Below are 21,233 nucleotides of genomic sequence, written 5' to 3' on the forward strand. Positions count from 1 at the left end.
AAAACTGAAGAGAAAAAAGATCCAATCATGATTTTTCTTTACTTGTATGTCGGGAGATAAATATAGGTAGCTAAATCAGCCATTGGCTAGGCCACTAAAAGCATGATAAAGGCATCTGCCATTCAATTGTATAAGGGCAAAATTTTGGAGTGATAGTGGAATCCCATTTTGACTTAATGGGTGGGATTGTTTTTACAGAAACTTATGGAAACATCTGCAATCTTGAAGGCCAACAGGTCACTGTGCAATAGCGAGCAGTAGTTTTCCTACGGTCTAGCTACTGTAGCTAGCTATTGTTGTTGGCTAGTTTGCAGCGGCTGTAGCAGGTGTTATCAAAAGAGGATGTTGCTAATTTGTTAGCTTCTCCCTTTTCAAGAATAACTTTCAACAAGACGTTAAGTTTCAAATGATCATCATCTGATGAGTGGAACAGTTGTTTTTTTATAGCAGCACACTTGCTGTTGTTAGCCACCTCTTCCAAAATAGCTTGTGTGTGAAACGTTGCATTTAAAGTGGAATTGACAGCATTTTAGCAACATGAAACCTACTTAAAATCTGTTCACATACACCCCCAGGAAGAATTATACTTTTTATGACAAGCGACCACTTAGATATGGTCACGTTTTCATAAATTCTTAAAATGTTTGGATATTACGTATACTAAGGCACCACCCTTCGTGTTCTACAAAAAGTGCACTCCCCTACAGGAGTGCGCTGGTATTACGGTTGCTGTCCTTTCAGAATTACGAACCTGTCACACACTAAAAGCCTATAGGTTCGCCACTGCGCAAACATGTCTGTAATAGATACAGTATAAAGGCTGTTAAGATAATGTTTCAAGAAAGGAGTGTTTATATTTGGCCTGGTGAAGCGGTTTTACTCCGCTGTGCTAGACTGAGTCAAGACCGAGTACAAATGTATCCAATACCGAGACATTCAATAAGTGCTACAACACTGCCCTGAGTCAATAAATCACCTTTGGCAGCGATTACAGCTGTGAGTCTTTTGGGGTAAGTCTCTAAGAGCTTTGCACACCTGGATTGGACAATATTTGCACATTATTCTTTAAAAGAAAATTCAAGTTCTGTCAAGTTGGTTGTTGAACATTGCTAGACAGCCATTTTCCAGTCTTGCAACAGATTTAAGCCAATTCAATTCAAAACTGTAACTAGGCCACTCAGGAACATTAAATATTAGCGACTCCAGTGTACACCGAGTATACAAAACATTAAGAACACCTGCTCTTTCCATGACATAGACTGACCAGGTGAATCCAGGTGAAAGATACAACTCAATAGGAAGGTTTTCCTAATGTTTGATACACTCAGTATATATTTGGTCTTGTTTTTTAGGTTATAGTCCTGCTGAAAGGTGAATTTATCTCCCAGTGTCTGTTGGATAGCAGACTGAAGCAGGTTTTCATCTAGGTTTTTGCAAGTGCTTAGCTCTATTCCATTTATTTTTTATCCTAAAAAACTCTCCCTAGTCCTTTCCAATGACAAGCATACCCATAACATGACGGTAATCAGTGGTGTGTTGGATTTTCCCAGAATAAAAATATTCCAAAACATGCATCCTGTTTGCATAAAGTCACTAAAGTAAAACTGCAAAAAATGTGACAAAGTAATTAACTTTATGTCCTGAATACAAAGCGTTATGTTTGGGAGTAACTACAATGTTGTTGATCTATCCTCTGTTTTCGCCTATCACAGCCATTAAACTCTTAACTATTTTATTGGTGTCATGGTGAAATCCCCTAGTGGTTTCCTTCATTTCCGGCAACTGAGTTAGGAAGGACACCTGTATCTTTGTAGTGACTGGGTGCATTGATACACCACCCAAAGTGTAATTAATAACTTCTCAACATTATCAAAGGGATAGTCAATGTCTTATTTATTTTTTTACCCTTTGCAAGGCATTGGAAAACCTCCCTGGTCTTTCTGGTTGAATCTGTGTTTGAAATTCACTGCTCGACTGAGGGACCTTAAAAATAGTTGTGTGTGGGGATGAAGTAGTCATTCAAAAACCATGTTAAACACTATTATTGCACACAAAGTGAGTCCATGCAACTTGTGACTTGTTAAGCAATTCTTTACTCCTGAACTTATTTAGGCTTCCCATAACAAAGGGGTTCAATATTTATTGATTCAAGACATTTCAGCTTTTCGTTTTTAATTAATTTGTAAAGAATTCTAAAAATGTAATTCCACTGACATTATGGGGTATTTTGTGTAGGCCAGTGACACCAAATATGTATTTAATGCATTTTAAATTCAGGCTGTAACAACAAAATGTGAAAAAAGTCAAGGGGTGTGTGAATACATTCTGAAGGCACCGTACTTTTCAGGAGTCAACTACATTCAGGTTGTGCAGATGCATGATCAGTGTTTCAATCAATGCATTTGCTGCCATTCTAAAGCTGTCCTGAGGGAGGCAGTATAGTGCAGCATTCAAACAGTGAACCATAACAACAATCAAAAGACACAGCAGACAAGCAGAGCCAAACCTGGGGCCAAGAGCTGGGTTCCTTCACAATGACAACACAGGGGAGAGCAAAACACACAGCACATTATGACACAAATGTAGGATAATTAGCAAAGCAGGCCTAGCATAGTGTTAGCATACATCCAATGAGGGTTTTGCACGGCAGAAGCAAAGGTTCCAGGAGGTGGAGAGGACCCAATCACTCACCTTGTTTTCCATTCCTCGGTTGATTTGGAGCGATTTTTCCGGGACAGTCTTTGTTTCTCCTCTACCCTCTTCTTCTCTGCACTTGCCGAGTCTGAGAAATATTTTAACATATCAAAATATAAATTACTGAACACCAGATGTGGACACAATGCTTTTATCATACAATGCCCTATATAACTTTATCACCATACCCATGTCTCCTTTCTCCATGTGTCTGATGTCAGGCCTGAGTCGACAGTCTGTGGGGGGTAGGACCCCCTTCATGCCTTCCTCCAGCTCATTCAGCTGCATGGCAAATGTGGAGAAAGCATAGAACTACGAGAGAGAGAGAGAGAGAGAGAGAGAGAGAGAGAGAGAGAGAGAGAGTGGATTCAACAAATCAATAACTGAGTCAAACTGACAACCAGTTGAATCACTCAAGAAGGCTAAAATATCATTAGTACATCCCAGATTTCTGCTTCTTAGTAATCCTCCTAATACAGTACTCTATCATGCCTGTGATCCCTTCAGTTGTCTACTCGGGGGGCTATTCCCCAGAACTGCTCTTGTCCCATTCTCTCTCACCCCCTACCGCTCCTCCCCTCTCACCTCTGCAGAGTTGTCTGGCCGGGGGACTATCCTCCAGATCAGCTCACTTCCTGGGATGACCTGGACCGTGTCTCCGTCAGGCAGGGGCATCTCCTCTGGCTCCTCATCTACACTGGTCTGGAGGGACAGACAGGGGGACACATGCAACCTTAAAACAGGTATGGCTTACAATAGCTACTTATTGGGTCATATCAAGGGTTTTCACTCCAAAACTAGTTTAAAGGTTGCTTAAATACCACTCATTCATGAGCATGGAGCAAAAGGATCCATTTCAGGCAACATTTTCATGGTGCGAAAGCAATGTGTTAGGTGCCAAATTTACCAAAAACCTCATTGTAATCTAGCAGCACGATTTAATTTGAAATGTTTCTTCAACAATGTGCGCTATTAAGAATTTACTATTTATGTATTGCTCAGTTTACTAAACTCTAATCAAATATTCACCTCCCTATAACACACACTGTTCAATAAAAGTTTGAAATGAAATCACACTGCCAGATTACAAGGAGGTTTATGGAAAGGTATTTTAAGTATCAGCTAAATCACATCTTATTGCAATCTGGTGCCCGATGGCACAGTCGATGACGTGGCATGTAACCATTGGTTGATGCATGCAATGTCTGAGCAGGGGAACGCTACCATGGTGTTTGGACCACGAAAATGTCACCCTTAGTGGCTTATTGAGTAATATTTATTTCCATTTATCATCTGAATCTATGAATAGTACTGAACAGCACTGGACTGACATAAGGTATAGTATATAGCTTATTTCACGTAGCAGACAAGGAAAATAATTCAAAGATTATAATAGTTACATAATCACCCCAATGGGGCTCGAGGCACCTCCTTGTTTTTGATATGGTGTGTTTCTGATTAGTGCACATCATACTGTACCTGCATGTTGCTTTTCTTCTCCTCTGAGTTCTTCTTGTCAGATTTCTTATGAGCATCATAAGTGTCAGCGTCCACAGTGTATAAGCACTCGGTCCATTTACCGTAGATGGCACAGAGCTTCTTTTTGCTGCACACACAAGTGTCACACGGGGCCTCAAAATGTGTTGTAGCCTTTTCTTTGGTAATTAGATGTCCCATCAGTGAGGAACACAATCCGGAAAGAATCAGGTTGTAACATTTATTTAAAAAAAAGGTGCAATAAGCAGAAATCGCATTTCCTGGTTGCTAAAATTCAGCTGAAGCTGGTGTACAAAACCGAAAGTAAAAGATGCAAAAATGAACCTTAAGAATGGGGAGTATAGAAATACAGCACATAGAAGAGATATACCGCTTCTTAGATTTGCTTTCAATGAGAATGACAGATCTATAACTCACATTAATATGTGTATTTGGTTGGGTTGCCCAAAAAGCTACATATTGCAGCTTTAACCTTTATTTATCCAGGGAGTCCCATTTGAGGTCAGGATACCTTTTTACCAGGGAGACCTGGCCAGCAATGCAATACAAAAAACCTTCAATTCGTAACAAAAGAAAAGCCACAATACCTTTTATCTAGGATGTAGCCCTCCACTTTGTGCAGCTCTTTGCCAAAGAGGCCACATGGTTTGAATATCAGGCTGCATCTCTCTCCGGTCCTGTCACAGAAAGACAAGGCTTTGTTTTCATATTCTCGTTCACTATTTCCCACTGTGAGACAATACTTTCAAACAACTAACATGTAGCTGCTCAGTCTATCTCCTTTGTAATGGCAAGTATCTGTCCCAGTTCTGTTACACTGTTCAATAAACTGGAAACAAATGTGGATCCACACTACTGCACACACACACACACACACACACACACACACACACACACACACACACACACACACACACACACACACACACACACACACACACACACACACACACACACACACACACACACACACACACACACACACACACACACACACACACACACACACACACACACACACGGCAAGGTAGTCTCCCTTACTTGTGGTTGATCACCTCCACATTGCCGTACTGCTCGATCCACAACTGGCCCACGATGATGTTGTGGACACAACAGGTGGGGTTTGTCCAGGTGTACGCTTCGTTGTATCTGCAGAGACGGAGAACATGTCATAGCAGCAGATAATCTCTCACCAACCATGTCCACTTAGAGATGCCAACTCATACCAAACTACTTCAGGGAGATTACAAATGTCCTTTAAGCTTCAATTTATTCATTTCATCCAGCCTTCAGAAAAAACTCCCAGAATAGATGTATTGCTAGCTTAACTGGGAGATAAAGGCCAATTCGAGAACACTCCAAGCCAAACCCTCAGTGAGGGAAAGCTACATGTACACTGTGGAGGGAATCTCAGCTCCAGACTCACTTGGGTAGCTCCAGGCTGATGATGCCTTTAGGCTCCGCCTCCACACTCTTGCCCCAGAACTTGAGTTTGGGGTAGATGGAGCCGTGGAACAGGAAGTCCTCCTGCAGGCCCTCAGCATGGAAGGCGCTGACGGGGGGGTGGTGGCTCACCTGCTCCGACATCCACCTGAACCCTAGGTCCTCTCTGAAGGGACAGGAGGGAGGGGGTTAATGCTACATACCTTAGCCATCACCTTCTGTCTTCAAATGTCTTCAGACATCTGACATGTTGAGATGTATTTTGAAGACGTCTTGAGTCGCAAACTAGTACGACTAGTGGTACCAGACCAACTCAGAACAAATACAGAAAAGTCAACCTAAGGTCAAACCTGATGAGCTCATAGGTTTCTCCCAGTAGTGGGTTGAAGGGTTTTCCCGTCCTCTCCCACTGTGAAGCTACAGCAGACACAGCAAACGCTGCAACACACTGAAACCATCACAGATGAACAGAAGTTTGTAACGTTAGCGGCTGTAGATGAGCACAGCAAAAAGAGTAGCTGGCTGTAACTATGAGTGAAAACTTGTGTGTCTATCTAAGAGGATGATGATAATGGGTGCTCGCTACCTTCATCCTCTCCATGGAATCTGTGGTGGTGTTCGCCTGGTGGATGAGGTACGTGTGCTCCATGTACTCTGTAAGCCGCTGCAGGAAACTAAGGGGCTCGTTTAAGATCACTGGCATTGCTATCTTAGACAGCTCCTGGTTGGGGACAGAAGAGAGGAGCCGAAGAGTCAGAGACAGGGGTAAGGAAACACACAAGCAATGAAGTTCATTCACAGCCCACACAGACAAATATACACTGAGTGTACAAAACTTTAGGAACTCCTGTTCTTTCCATGACATAGACTGACTAGGTAAATCCAGGTGAAAGCTATGATCCCTTGGAGTCAACATGGCCCAGCATCCGAGTGGAATGCTTTTGACACCTACCTTGTACAGTAGAGTCCATGCCCCAACAAATTGAGGCTATTCTAAAGGCAAAAGGGGTGAGTGCGACACCCTCGGAAAGTGCCATTATTGATGGTGACTCTGGAGCAATTAGGGTTAAGTGCCTTGCTCAAGGGCAGATTGATACATTTTACCTAGTCGGCTCAGGGATTCAAACTTCAGTTACTGGCCCAACGCTCTAACCGCTAAGCTACACTGGCAATAGAGTGAAATTCCCTGTAAAGCACACATAATGGTGTTTCGATGAGAGGTGTGAAATAACATCAGCAAAAAGCTGTAGTCTAGACCCCAGCCTGGAACACTGTTTGACACCACTACTGACTGGTCTCTGGAGTGTCATTAAAGGCCCACATTTCAGCAGGAACCCTGGGCTAAAATAATAGATTGCCATGGATATAACTCATTAAGCCCCATATATAGGACAAACATAGTCAAGGTAGTTTCTCCATTGCCAATGGTGGCATCTTCCTCTACACCAGAGCTGTGTCCCAAATAGCACCCTATTTCCTATTAAGTGCATTACTTTTTACCAGGGCCCATAGGTCAAAGTATTGCACTACATAGGGAATAGTGTTGCCATTTGGGACACAGCCCAGGATTAGGTGGGAATCAACCCTTTTAATTGGGGGATTTACAGGAAGTGTAGGCTGTAGATCAAATCAAATTTCATCCAGGAAGTAGAGAGAGGGTATTAGGATCCCTACAGACCACTACTGACGGCCAGAGTATTTTACAGCAGGGTTTCTCAAACTCAGTCCTGGAAATCCTGTTTGTTTGTGTTTGAATTCTTGGCAGAGAGAAAGGCATGTTCGCTAACTGTTTGATTTCAACTTTTTTCGGGGAACAGGAAACAGTGAACAAACATCCCTTTCTTTCTTTGCCCAGCCTGATACATTTGTATCCAGCTCTGGTGCTTTTTGGGATGTACCAACACAGTACTGTACTTTTCTTTAAATAAATAATGAGTGTTAATTCTCACCATGCCAATGCATTTCTTCAGGATGCTCCAGATGCTGACATCATTCCTGGAGAACATGGGCGCTGGTAAAGACGTTCTGTGGGATAGAACAGAAACGGACAAACAACAAGGTCAAATCTAAATGTAGTACTCCCACTGAAACAGACACAGTCCTTGTTTGTATTCTCCTGATCCTGTCTCTTAGCCTGGTCCCAGATCTGTTTGTGCTGTCTTACCAACTACTATAGTCAACTCCTATGGTCATTGTCACGCCAAACGATACAAACAGATTTGGGACCAGGCTAGGAGACAGTGTCAGGAGAAAACAAACAAGGACTATGGTGACAGAGTAATTGATGAGGGGTTTAAGCCAGAGTCTCTTACAGTGGCATACTTCCACCGAGGCCTAGATATAGCTACTGTATAGATAAGGCACAGCGCTCTTCCTCCTACATTTTAGCAACACTCCAGGCTATCACATTTATCAGATAGTGGTACAGTATCTTGTTGTTGTTGATGACGTGTGTCTCCACTTTTTAAGTATGTGCATTTGTATTTAAGCTTGTGTCCCTGGTTTTATGTGATGTTCTCGACATTGTTCATGGAGAAGCATGTTTAGAATATACAACTACGGTCTTTATCATTGTGTCTTCAGGACTGTTAACATTTTAGCATGTTTCTAAAATAAAAAATAGTCACCATTTAGTTATGCAAACAGCTGTATTACATTAACCTTATCTGGAATATCAGCGAGGGCTTGACGTACTATTTGGAAACTGAGTTGCCTCGTCTGGCCTTGCCATTAGGAAACAGAGTTACCTCGTCTGGCCTTGCCATTAGGAAACAGAGTTACCTCGTCTGGCCTTGCCATTAGGAAACAGAGTTACCTCGTCTGGCCTTGCCATTAGGAAACAGAGTTGCCTCGTCTGGCCTTGCCATTAGGAAACTGAGTTACCTCGTCTGGCCTTGCCATTAGGAAACAGAGTTACCTCGTCTGGCCTTGCCATTAGGAAACTGAGTTACCTCGTCTGGCCTTGCCATTAGGAAACAGAGTTACCTCGTCTGGCCTTGCCATTAGGAAACTGAGTTGCCTCGTCTTGCCTTGCCATTAGGAAACAGAATTACCTGTCTGGCCTTGCCATTAGGAAACAGAGTTACCTCGTCTGGCCTTGCCATTAGGAAACAGAGTTGCCTCGTCTGGCCTTGCCATTAGGAAACAGAGTTACCTCGTCTTGCCTTGCCATTAGGAAACTGAGTTACCTCATCTGGCCTTGCCATTAGGAAACAGAGTTACCTCGCCTTGCCATTAGGAAACAGAGTTACCTGACAACTAATGAGCTAACTGTAACTGCTGCGGTCAAACCTCGTGCAATAACCATGAATAAATGGGAGAGTGTGCGTGTGTTCCTGTGTGTGTGTGTGTGTGTATGTATGAATTAGTGGTGCACGGGTCAGCTGTGAAAATCTGAAGCCCACACCCGACCCTAACCCGCAAATATAGAAAATGTGATATAGACTACAGAGACGGCCTAACGATTTTTTGCCTTGGGGTGCAGGATAATTTTTTTGCCTCAGTTAAATACGTTTCTGCTTATAATTTCCGTCATATTGGTAGACTATTTGTTAGTCAACTTGTCTATAATTAGATACATGCAGCTTCTCTTATGTCATTATATGTTGCCATAGAAGACTAAATAAACCATTGCTTATGAGAATAATGTCATGAATTATAGAATGAATGCTACAATCTAGTTGACATCAGTAAAGTTTTCTGTCATGTCTGCTTCTTTCGCAGAGCAAACACGTTTAGGGACAGGGGAGAAGATGCAATTACTCTCCCCCCAAAAATGGTATATTTTCTGTGCAAAATAGATCGCTGTGAAAACAACCCAACATTTTTCTGATAAGATTTCAGTTCAACTTGGATGCATATTTTAGGAGGCTGAAATACTATCTGCTTTTATGATGCAAAAAAAATAGCGCCTCTACAGACAGTCCCTAAATGCGCATTCGCAACTTTTCTGGCCCTCCCTTCTCTTTATATTCAACTCTCCATTTCACAGCTTTTTATTTTATTGAATTAAATTCCGACATTGTCCTTTTTGCCTCAGTCGATCAATGTTAACTTTCACTGCCCGTTCCCAAAAGCGTTTGGTGTGTAGGCTATTTGGGGATTGGTGTGTAGGCTATTTGTATGCCTCAAAACAATGAAAGAAAAACCTCAATGTTGCCTATAGATGTACAAGAATGATACATTTATGGATTTTTGTATTTATTGTTTTCTCTTTATTCAACACGACCGCCACACACCGGCCCTTCATCCACACTATATTTCATGACCTAAACCCACCTGCCCTGTGGATATAACCATGGGGGCTGCGGGTTATGAGTCAACCCGCGCATCACTAGTGTGTGTATGTATGAGTCAGACGGTGTGTTTGCTCAGAGGTGAGCAGAGAAGCAGCTACGCACAATGAATACTGACGCTCCAACTAAACAGACGCAACAGGCAATTGAGAGAAGGAGGGAGAGGAGGAGAGAGGGAGATTGAGGAGAGATGGAAAGAGGAGGGCCGTGGGGATAAATCCTAACCCTCTCTCTTATCAACAGCGGAATGAGCAGGCCAGTGGAGCATGGCGGAGCAGTACTTCTGTCGGCTACACAACACAGCATAACATATTAGGCTGAATGAACTGACTCCTCTCCTGTAACTACGTACACTCACTCTAAAGCCTCATTCACTTTCCATAGCTATGTTTTACATTTCCTGTCGAATCAAATCAAGCCTAAATACGCCTTTTCGCATAATCAAGGATTTATTGTATGCTTGTGGGCCACAGAAGATCACAAGGGATTACAAATTGAGGTATCAAATTAAAAACTAGTTCTCCTTAACATACTACAGTATGGTAGAACATTTTTCTTTGTCAATCTACTCAAAACACATAATAATGATAATGCAAAAACAGGTTATATCTTTTTTTGGAAAAATGAAATATCCCATTTAAATAATTATTCAGACCCTTTACTCAGTACTTTGTTGAAGCCGCTTTTGGAGAGCTTACAGCCTCGAGTCTTCTTGGGTATGATGCACAAGCTTGGCACATCTGTATTTGGGGATTTTTCCCCCATTCTTCTTTACAGATCCTCTCAAGCTCTGTCAGAATGGATTGGGAGCGTCGCTGCACAGCTATTTTCAGGTCTCTCCAGAGATGTTCGATCGGGTTCAAGTCCGGGCTCTGGCTGGGATTCAAAAAGGTGTTCTTCAGGGTTCGATTTTGGGTCCATTATTGTTTACTTCGTATATTAATGACATGGGAAACACTGTTAATACTTGTAACATTCATCTCTATGCAGTTTTGTATTCCTGTGCCACCTCAGTGCAGCAGGCCATTCGTGAACTTCAGCATGACTTTGATTTAATTCAGAAATCACTTACAGATCTTAAATGAGTGTTAAATACAAGTAAAACCAAGCTCATGATGTTCTCTAGCCTGAGCTTCTTTCTCAGTATAAGTACCTGGGTGTCTGGATTGATGACTAGTTGTCCTTCGTAACACATATGAAAAATCTGACTAAGAAGCTAAGATCCAAGATAGTTTTTGTTATATCGAAATAAAATCATGCCTTAGTATTAAAAATAGGAGAAAGATTGTTTGAACAAAGCTTCTCCCTCTATTGGATTTTGGTGATATTATTTACAAGAATGCGGCAACCTGTTTTAAATCCCTTGCACGCAGTCTACAATTCAGCAATACATTTTATCACCGGGGACAATTTTAGGACTCATCATTGTAGTCTGTATAAAATGTGGGATGGACCTCTCTGTCTGGAAGAAGAATGCTTTATAAATAAATAAAAGACAATGCAGCAATCTGACAGAAACCCCCTCTATATGTAACATCATTCATTAAGATAAAAATCACAAGTTACCAAACCCGGTCACAGGAATGGATAACACTAGAGATCCCTCTAGTCTCCACAGATTTGGGAAAATCTGCGTTTAGTTTTTATGCCCCTAATTTGTGGAACAATCTGCAAAGTTCACTGCAGTTAGATGTGCTGGTGCTTCTCAGGCAGTTTAAATGATTGGTTGGGGTTGAATGTGATTGCTTTTATTAAATGTCTATTATTTTTATCTTTGTTGGTGTATTGTTTTATACACGTGTACGTTGTTTTAATATTCAGTTTTTATTGTAATGTGTACAGGGCTCTTGTAAAAAGAGATTTTAATCTCAATGTGACTCCCTGTTTAAATAAAAGTTCAATAAAAAATAAGACTAGGCAGTGAATACCAAGTAAAGCGCATCCCAATTAGCATTAACCCGCCAAAATGCAACAAAATACTACACGCCAAAGTGTCTATGAACCAACCTTATATCCCGGACGAGGCCCCACTTGTTACGAACCGGCTCTTAGCCCATAACAAAGACGGTGACAACGCAGAGATAAAGAAATAACAAAAATATATACATTTACATTTAAGTCATTTAGCAGACGCTCTTATCCAGAGCGACTTACAAATTGGTGCATTCACCTTATGATATCCAGTGGAACAACCACTTTACAATAGTGCATCTAAATCTTTTAAAGGGGGGGGGGGTTAGAAGGATTACTTTATCCTATCCTAGGTATTCCTTAAAGAGGTGGGGTTTCAGGTGTCTCCGGAAGGTGGTGATTGACTCCGCTGTCCTGGTGTCGTGAGGGAGCTTGTTCCAACATTGGGGTGCCAGAGCAGCGAACAGTTTTGACTGGGCTGAGCCGGAACTGTGCTTCCTCAGAGGTAGGGGGGCCAGCAGGCCAGAGGTGGATGAACGCAGTGCCCTTGTTTGGGTGTAGGGCCTGATCAGAGCCTGAAGGTATGGAGGTGCCGTTCCCTTCACAGCTCCGTAGGCAATCACCATGGTCTTGTAGCGGATGCAAGCTTCAACTGGAAGCCAGTGGAGAGAGCGGAGGAGCGGGGTGATGTGAGAGAACTTGGGAAGGTTGAACACCAGACGGGCTGCGGCGTTCTGGATGAGTTGTAGGGGTTTAATGGCACAGGCAGGGAGCCCAGCCAACAGCGAGTTGCAGTAATCCAGACGGGAGATGACAAGTGCCTGGATTAGGACCTGCGCCGCTTCCTGTGTGAGGCAGGGTCGTACTCTGCGAATGTTGTAGAGCATGAACCTACAGGATCGGGTCACCGCCTTGATGTTAGTGGAGAACGACAGGGTGTTGTCCAGGATCACGCCAAGGTTCTTAGCACTCTGGGAGGAGGACACAAGGGAGTTGTCAACCGTGATGGCGAGATCATGGAACGGGCAGTCCTTCCCCGGGAGGAAGAGCAGCTCCGTCTTGCCGAGGTTCAGCTTGAGGTGGTGATCCGTCATCCACACTGATATGTCTGACAGACATGCAGAGATGCGATTCGCCGCCTGGTTATCAGAAGGGGGAAAGGAGAAGATTAATTGTGTGTCGTCTGCATAGCAATGATAGGAGAGACCATGTGAGGATATGACAGAGCCAAGTGACTTGGTGTATAGCGAGAATAGGAGAGGGCCTAGAACAGAGCCCTGGGGGACACCAGTGGTGAGAGCGCATGGTGCGGAGACAGATTCTCGCCACACCACCTGGTAGGAACGACCGGTGGGCCGCGCCGGAGATGCCCAACTCGGAGAGGGTGGAGAGGAGGATCTGATGGTTCACAGTATCAAAGGCAGCAGATAGGTCTAGAAGGATGAGAGCAGAGGAGAGAGAGTTAGCTTTAGCAGTGCGGAGAGCCTCCGTGACACAGAGAAGAGCAGTCTCAGTTGAATGCCCAGTCTTGAAACCTGACTGATTAGGATCAAGAAGGTCATTCTGAGAGAGATAGCAGGAGAGCTGGCCAAGGACGGCACGTTCAAGAGTTTTGGAGAGAAAAGAAAGAAGGGATACTGGTCTGTAGTTGTTGACATCGGAGGGATCGAGTGTAGGTTTTTTCAGAAGGGGTGCAACTCTCGCTCTCTTGAAGACGGAAGGGACGTAGCCAGCGGTCAAGGATGAGTTGATGAGCGAGATGAGGAAGGGGAGAAGGTCTCCGGAAATGGTCTGGAGAAGAGAGGAGGGGATAGGGTCAAGTGGGCAGGTTGTTGGGCGGCCGGCCGTCACAAGATGCAAGATTTCATCTGGAGAGAGAGGGGAGAAAGAGGTCAAAGCACAGGGTAGGGCAGTGTGAGCAGGACCAGCGGTGTCGTTTGACTTAGCAAACGAGGATCGGATATCGTCAACCTTCTTTTCAAAATGGTTGACGAAGTCATCCGCAGAGAGGGAGGAGTGGGGGGGGGAGGGGGAGGAGGATTCAGGAGGGAGGAGAAGGTATCAAAGAGCTTCCTAGGGTTAGAGGCAGATGCTTGGAATTTAGAGTGGTAGAAAGTGGCTTTAGCAGCAGAGACAGAAGAGGAGAATGTAGAGAGGAGGGAGTGAAAGGATGCCAGGTCCGCAGGGAGGCGAGTTTTCCTCCATTTCCGCTCGGCTGCCCGGAGCCCTATTCTGTGAGCTCGTAGTGAGTCGTCGAGCCACGGAGCAGGAGGGGAGGACCGAGCCGGCCTGGAGGATAGGGGACAGAGAAAATCAAAGGATGCAGAAAGGGAGGAGAGGAGGGTTGAGGAGGCAGAATCAGGGGATAGGTTGGAGAAGGTTTGAGCAGAGGGAAGAGATGATAGGATGGAAGAGGAGAGAGTAGCGGGAGAGAGAGAGCGAAGGTTGGGACGGCGCAATACCATCCGAGTAGGGGCAGAGTGAGAAGTGTTGGATGAGAGCAAGAGAATATAAAAAATATATAAGTAACCAATATACAAGTAACAATAGTGTCTGTCGTCAGTAGCGTAAGTGAGTGGATGCGTGCATAGATGGTGATAATGAGGGGTGTTGAGTGGTGCCAAAAACAAACAAACAAACAAAGAAGCCCCAAAATGCCACAACAACAAAAAACAACAGTGTGTCTGCGTGGAGAGTCTCCTTGATGTATGGGGGAAAGGTGTTTTTATCCCCGGGACACACCCGATTGCTGATGACCCTAACAGCTCCGCCCACCGACGTCTTATTAAAGAAAACAAGAAAGGAATTTGTCGCAGTGGGAGGGTCGTCACAGGTATGACGCTACAAGCTTGGCACACCTGTATTTGTGGAGTTTCTTGCATTCTTCTCTGAAGATCCTCTCAAGCTCTGTCAGGTTGGATGGGGAGTGTTGCTGCACAGCTATTTTCAGGTCACTCCAGAGATGTTCGATCGGCTTCAAGTCTGTGCTCTGGCTGGGCCACTCAAGGACATTCAGAGATTTGTCCCAAAGCCACTCCTGTGTTGTCTTGGCTGTGTGCATAGGGACGTTGTCCTGTTGGAAGGTGAACCTTCGCCCATGTCTGAGGTCCTGAGTGCTCTGGAGCAGGGTTTCATCAAGGATCTCTTTGTACTTTGCTTCGTTCATCTTTCCCTCAAACCTGACTAGTCTCCCAGTCCCTGCCGCTTAAAAACATCCCCACAGCATGATGGTACCACCACCAAGCTTAACCATAGGCATGGTGCCAGGTTTACTCCAGACGTGATGCTTGGCATTCAGACCAAAGAGTTCAATCTTGGTTTCATCAGACCAGAGAATCTTGTTTCTCATGGTTTGAGAGTCTTTCAGGTGCCTTTTGGCAAACTTCAAGCAGGCTGTGATGTCCCTTTTACTGAGGAGTGCTTCTGTCTGGACACTCTACCATAAAGGCCTGATTGGTGGAGTGCTGCAGAGATGGTTGTCCTTCTGGAAGGTTCTCCCATCTCCACAGACGAACTCTGGAGCTCTGTCAGCGTGACCATTAGGTTCTTGGTCACCTCCCTGACCAAGGCCCTTCTCCCCCGATTGCTCAATTTGGCCGGGCGGCCAGCTCTAGGAAGAGCCTTGGTGGTTCCAAGCTTCTTCTGTTTAAGAGCGATGGAGGCCACTGTGTTCTTGGGACCTTCAATGCTGCAGACATGTTTTGGTACCCTTCCCCAGATCTGTGCCTCGACACAATCCTGTTGTCTCGGAGCTCTGCAGACAATTTCTTCCACCTCATGGCTTGGTTTTTGCTCTGACATGCACTGTCAACTGTTGGACCTTATATAGACAGGTGTGTGCCTTTCCAAATCATCTCCAATCAATTGAATTTACCACAGGTGGACTCCAAGTTGTAGAAACATCACATGGATGATCAATGGAAACAGGTTGCACCTGAGCTCAATTTCGAGTCTCATAGCAAAGGGTCTGAATACCTATGTAAATAAGGTATGTTTTTAAAAATATTTAATACATTTGCAATAAATGCAAAAAATCTGTTTTCACTCTGTCATTATGGAGTATTGTGATGAGGGAAAAAAAATATTTTATACATTTTTGAATAAGGCTGTAACGCAACAAAATGTGGAAAAAGTCAAGGGGTCTGAATATATTCCGAATGTACTGTATCTACACACAGCCAGAGACATAAACAAGGGTCTCTGAATGACAGGATTTATAATGTATAAACAAGCTTCTCATCAATCTCTTTCAATACACACAAAGGCGCATGCATGTACACAGGCACGCACGCACACACACACACACACACACACAGACACACACATCCCTTTCCTCACGGTCTTTGTTTCTCGAAGCTGGCAAGTACTAAATTATTCACTGTTCAATTGTTGGATTAAGAAAAAGGGCATGCCACCCTCCTCATCCACGTAAAGAAAGTCGATTGGCCAATCTTCAAAAAGCTTTCTGCTCTGACCCAGTGTACGAAGCTCCAATAAGCCACTAGCCTGCTGAATCTCAATGACATAACTGTGGATGGAAAAACAAGAGAAACCTGTCTATGGGGCTTGGGTGCTCAAACAAAAAACACTGGAACAGAAAGACAGACAGACTGGGGTATCACATTACATACAGTATACTGTAGAGCCGCTGGCTGCTGACAGTCTATTCTGAACACCACAACAGTCATCAAAGACTTATGCTAAGTGATCAAATATTATACATTCTAATGACATTACGGACATCAGCAGTAACAACATTGTGACTGGTGAGTCTTTCCTACCAAGTAATTTCCTACAAAATGTCACACGTGATCAAAACACACTTTAGAAATGAAAAATAACGATCAAATAAAAATAATGGAATATACTAGAGTAATTGAGCCAAACACTGATACAATCCTTGCTATTACACACACTGGAGAAGAAAGGAGACAAGAAAACCAAGCTGGAAACCACGTGGGAAACAAGCCGTTACATCACATTAAGTAGAGCGTGATCCTACCTGTGCTTCTTTACTCCATTGCACTGGGCCTTCTGGTTACCATGGTTACCCTCCCCGGACATTCCGCTGGCGGTGGCCGTTCCCTGAGGGTGGTACGGCAATGGAGGCTGCTGCTGAACAGAGGGGGCTCTCTCTCCTCTTCCTCTTCAAACGAGTGTCCGACCACAAACAGGAAGCCGTTCAGAGAGAGAGAATGCTTGTTCTCGGAATCTGCAGGAGAGGGATGCCAGTGGCCAGAGAGAGAGAGGGGGTCATGTCACCTTTGAGCTCAGTCCAAAACATAGTAAGCTTAGCTTAAACCTAGCCCAAAAACGATATTCTTAGACCTGCAACCTGCCTGCACACTCCTCCACCCGGTAGTGACTGACTGAACTCCCTCTTCCTCCTCCTCTCCCTCCCTGGAGCCTGCGAAACCCCACCTGTGGGATAGTGTTCCAATGAGAAGCCACATAGATGCTCTGCTTCCTCCGGGTGCTGTGTCTGCTGTGGTTAGTACAGTACTCTGGCTCCGCCTCTAACCTAGACCTCACTCTTCTGCTACCAGGGACAACACAGGTATTAACACCCAGGAAAAGGGGGAGGGGAAAACAGATCTCTACACAATGAGGAGGAGCTGAGATACTGGGATTAAGGAGCTGGCATGACTAATCAAATATTCAAGAACTTAATGATAGTGGCAATACAAATGCATTTTTTTGGCATGCTAATAAAGCATTTAAATTCAAAAATTGCGCTGGCATGATCAGTTATGGGAACAACAAAGCTTCAAATCTCTCATTATAGAGTAATGCTATTTATAAAAGTGGGTCGTGTGGCTTAATCCAAAAGTAAAGTTCAATCAAAGAAATGGACATAATGTGTTGATGTATCTTTATTATGTAAACAAACAAGATACAGGTCTCATAATGCTCCATAACATGCCGGTCGATCTTTATCATCATCTCATTATAGATGCAGTAAGCATGGTATATTTATAAGAGTAGAGAGAGAGAGAGAGAGAGAGCACTGACCAGTAGATAACTGTGGATGGATGAATAATGCAACAATCCTAGAGTAACAGGGATCACTCTAAAAGGCACAAACTGTATACCACCGTAGCGCGCTCCTATTGTAGCCTGTATACAATATTTTCTTGAGTGACGGTTCAGGGGTCTGGAACATAATTACAAATAATTTGTAAACTGCAAATTGACCGAAAGTAGCCAAACAGATCATATTTGAATAAAATAATTTGAAACCTTGCTTACATTTGTATACAATCACACATTTCGCTATTATGCGGGAATACTTTGGAACAGATTCCGAAAATTAAAATCACTTGGAGATGATTTTCTGGTGTTTTTTACAGTATTTTATGTCCAACAAAAAAATGTAAATAATCACCTGCGGGCCGCCAGCTGGAACACCCTGCTCTAAGGTACAGTGCATTCGGAAAGTATTCAAACCCTTGACTTTTTCCACATTTTGTTACTTTAAAGCCTTATTCAGAAATGGATTACATTGTTTTGTTTCCCCTCAATCTACACACAATACCCAATAATGACAAAGCAAAAACAGCTTTAGAAATGTTGTCACATTTATAAAAAAACAAAAAACGTAAATATCACATTTACATAAGTATTCAGACCCTTTACTCAGTACTTTTGTGACTCACATTTGGCAGCAATTACAGCCTTGAGTCTTCTTGGGTATGTTATGAACCGGCTCTTAGCCCATAACAAAGAGGTAGACAACGTGGAGATAACAAAAATATATTTATTAAATAAAGTAACCTATATACAAGTACCAATGGTGTGTGTAGTCAGTAGTGTACTGTAAGTGAGTGGATGCGTGCATAGATGGTGATAATGAGGGGTAGTTAAGAGGTGCCGAAACAAACAAAAATTCCATAACAAAAAACAGTGTCTGTGTGGACAGAGTCTCCTTGATGTATGGGGGAAAGGGGTATTTTGTAATGCTTAGGCGTAGTGGAGGAGGAATCAGACGCAGGAAGCAGTGATACGGGTGCTGGCTTTTAATGAGCGATACAGCAAAAACACCTGCCACCCCAAATAGCGAACTCAGCGCACACAAAAATCAAAGTGCCCCAAACACAGGGGACAAAACACAGTGAGCGTAAACCAACGCACTAGCGCTAAATACAATACAGCGCGTAACAAAGCAACCAACAGAGAAACAATCCCGCACAAAGAGCAGGCGGGCCAACTAGCTAATACAGCCCCGCTAATCAACCCAACTAAGGACAGGTGCAAACAATAACAGAAAGGGGAAAACAAAAAGGAATCAGTGGCAGCTAGTAGGCCGGTGACGACGACCGCCGAGCCCCACCCGAGCAGGAGGGGGTGCCACCTTCGGTGGGAGTCGTAACTTATTTATCCCCGGGACACACCCGAGCCCGGGTGTGTCCCATTTTGCTGACGACCATCACAGCCACACCCACCGACATCTTATTAAGGAAAACAAGAGCAGAGAGAGAATTCGGCAGACCGAGTGGGAGGGTCGTAACACGTATGACGCTACAAGCTTGGCACACCTGTATTTTGGGAGTTTCTCACATTCTGTCAGGTTGGATGGGGAGCGTTGCTGCACAGCTATTTTCAGGTCTCTCCAGAGATGTTCGATCGGGTTCAAGTCCGGGCTCTGGCTGGGCCACTCAAGGACATTCAGAGACTTGTCCCGAAGCCACTCCTGCTTTGTCTTGGCTGTGTGCTTGGTGTCATTGTCCTGTTGGACCCCGGAACACCACACCAACCAAACCCCCCCAAAATGTATATATTCACCAGGGCAGTATGTTTGTATTTAAGCTGCCCCACTGCCCCAACCAACCTCGTCCTCCCCAGACCTCAGAAACATTTGCGCACAGGAAGCAACCTTGAAGAGGAAATAAATAAAATGAGGACAGCAGGGAACAGATGACAGGACAACACAATATACAAAATAAACAGTGGCAGGTCACGTGAACGACATGCATACGTCACAGCACTCAGGAACAATGCACATGAGAAAACATGTCCACCAGTATCTGCATAAACCTCTTCATCATCCAGATAAACAGCACATCCCGACCAGACCTGAGACAAACCTATTCATAAGGCACTGAAAAGTGGCAGGTGCTGCTAAGCAGGCTGAAACTCATAACCGGTACAGACTGGAGGGTGTAATAAAGGGAGAGATTTTGCATGCCCCACGCGTCAGTGACACCTGCCAATAGCCCTTTAACAGCTCAAACTTGCTCACAAACTTCGCTGCTCTGACCTGATCAACACAGTCCTCCATCCAAGGAAGAGGAAATTAATCTGGCTTAGTGACACGGTTTACCTTACGGTAGTCCGTACAAAATCTGTTTGTCCCATCCGGTTTACTGACCAAGATACACGGAGAAGCCCAGCTGGAGAAAGAAGGCTCTGCAATATCACTCTCCAGCATGTACCTGATCTCAGCATCCAGACAACTCAGTTTCTCTGAAGGAACTCTATAGAACAGCTGACGGATGGGGTCAGCTTCCCCTTCGTCAATATCGTGTTTTATTAAAAGGAGAACCAACAATGGGCAGCAGAGCAAGAACCTGGTCACCTGGACTAAAGTGACGAGGCTCAGCTCGCCGATCAAATATTTCTTTCATCCTCCCATGTGAAGCTGACAGCTTTTCTTCAGCATCTCACCAGTGGTACACAGGCGTCGCTGGAAATCACACACATAAGATAATAGGGACTGAGGTGGCTTGGGAGACTTTCAGTCATCCTGGAACACTGCTAGAAGCCCATGCACACTATATCCGAACACTAGGAAACCTACCTGGCGGCTAACAGTAACCATGGCAACCCATCCTCCCAATCCTTATCTCTGTACAATAAGCTCTCAACAAAGACTTAAGTGATTGATGGAAACGTTCCAGCGCTCCTTGACTCTGTGCATTACAAGTGCTAGCAAAATGGTGTTTAAAATGGAGTTGTTGGAGAACCAAACAGGTTAGAGGTGAAATTAGAACCTTAGTCACTCTGAATAACCTTAGGGATTCCAAACAGTGAGATAAACTGAGTCAAAGCTTTTAGCACAGACTTAGTGGTGATAGACCGGAGAGGATAGGCAGCAGGAATCCTAGTGGTCTGACACATCACAGTGAACAGGTAACTACTACCATTCTCAGAGCGAGGCTGACTACGGGAATAGGAAAGAGCGGTACCAGCTTAATAGCTTGATTAGGTTTACCCATTAATTGACAAGTGTGAGAGGTTTTGATGAACGCAGAAACACCAGTGTCTCCGTGGGCGAGGCCCAAATCTCTTCAAACGCCCTCACTCACTTTGAATACAGGGCTCTGCCAAGCCACTTTTGTGTCAAAACATACTCGTCCGTCAAAAACCACAGCTTCAGAGAGTCTTCAGTCTTCA

At 44.1% G+C, this 21,233-nt stretch overlaps 1 protein-coding gene across 1 annotated transcript in view; it reads right to left on the reverse strand.

Annotated features, from left to right (window-relative positions):
• LOC106569180 (oxysterol-binding protein-related protein 1) overlaps positions 1-21,233 on the reverse strand; it is a 51,177-nt gene that overhangs the window by 5,805 nt on the left and 24,139 nt on the right. The window contains exons 2-12 of the mRNA XM_045694154.1: positions 16,843-17,052; positions 7,584-7,659; positions 6,221-6,355; positions 5,985-6,082; positions 5,618-5,800; positions 5,233-5,340; positions 4,779-4,868; positions 4,174-4,300; positions 3,280-3,396; positions 2,883-3,006; positions 2,692-2,782 (exon numbers count right to left, since the gene is read on the reverse strand). Of these exons, the coding sequence (XP_045550110.1) occupies positions 2,692-2,782; positions 2,883-3,006; positions 3,280-3,396; positions 4,174-4,300; positions 4,779-4,868; positions 5,233-5,340; positions 5,618-5,800; positions 5,985-6,082; positions 6,221-6,355; positions 7,584-7,659; positions 16,843-16,904 (1,211 nt within the window). The 5' untranslated portion in view covers positions 16,905-17,052. The remainder of the gene's footprint in view (positions 1-2,691; positions 2,783-2,882; positions 3,007-3,279; positions 3,397-4,173; positions 4,301-4,778; positions 4,869-5,232; positions 5,341-5,617; positions 5,801-5,984; positions 6,083-6,220; positions 6,356-7,583; positions 7,660-16,842; positions 17,053-21,233) is intronic.

Source organism: Salmo salar, chromosome ssa14, assembly GCF_905237065.1.
Source record: "Salmo salar chromosome ssa14, Ssal_v3.1, whole genome shotgun sequence".
Classification (NCBI taxonomy): Eukaryota; Metazoa; Chordata; class Actinopteri; order Salmoniformes; family Salmonidae; genus Salmo; species Salmo salar.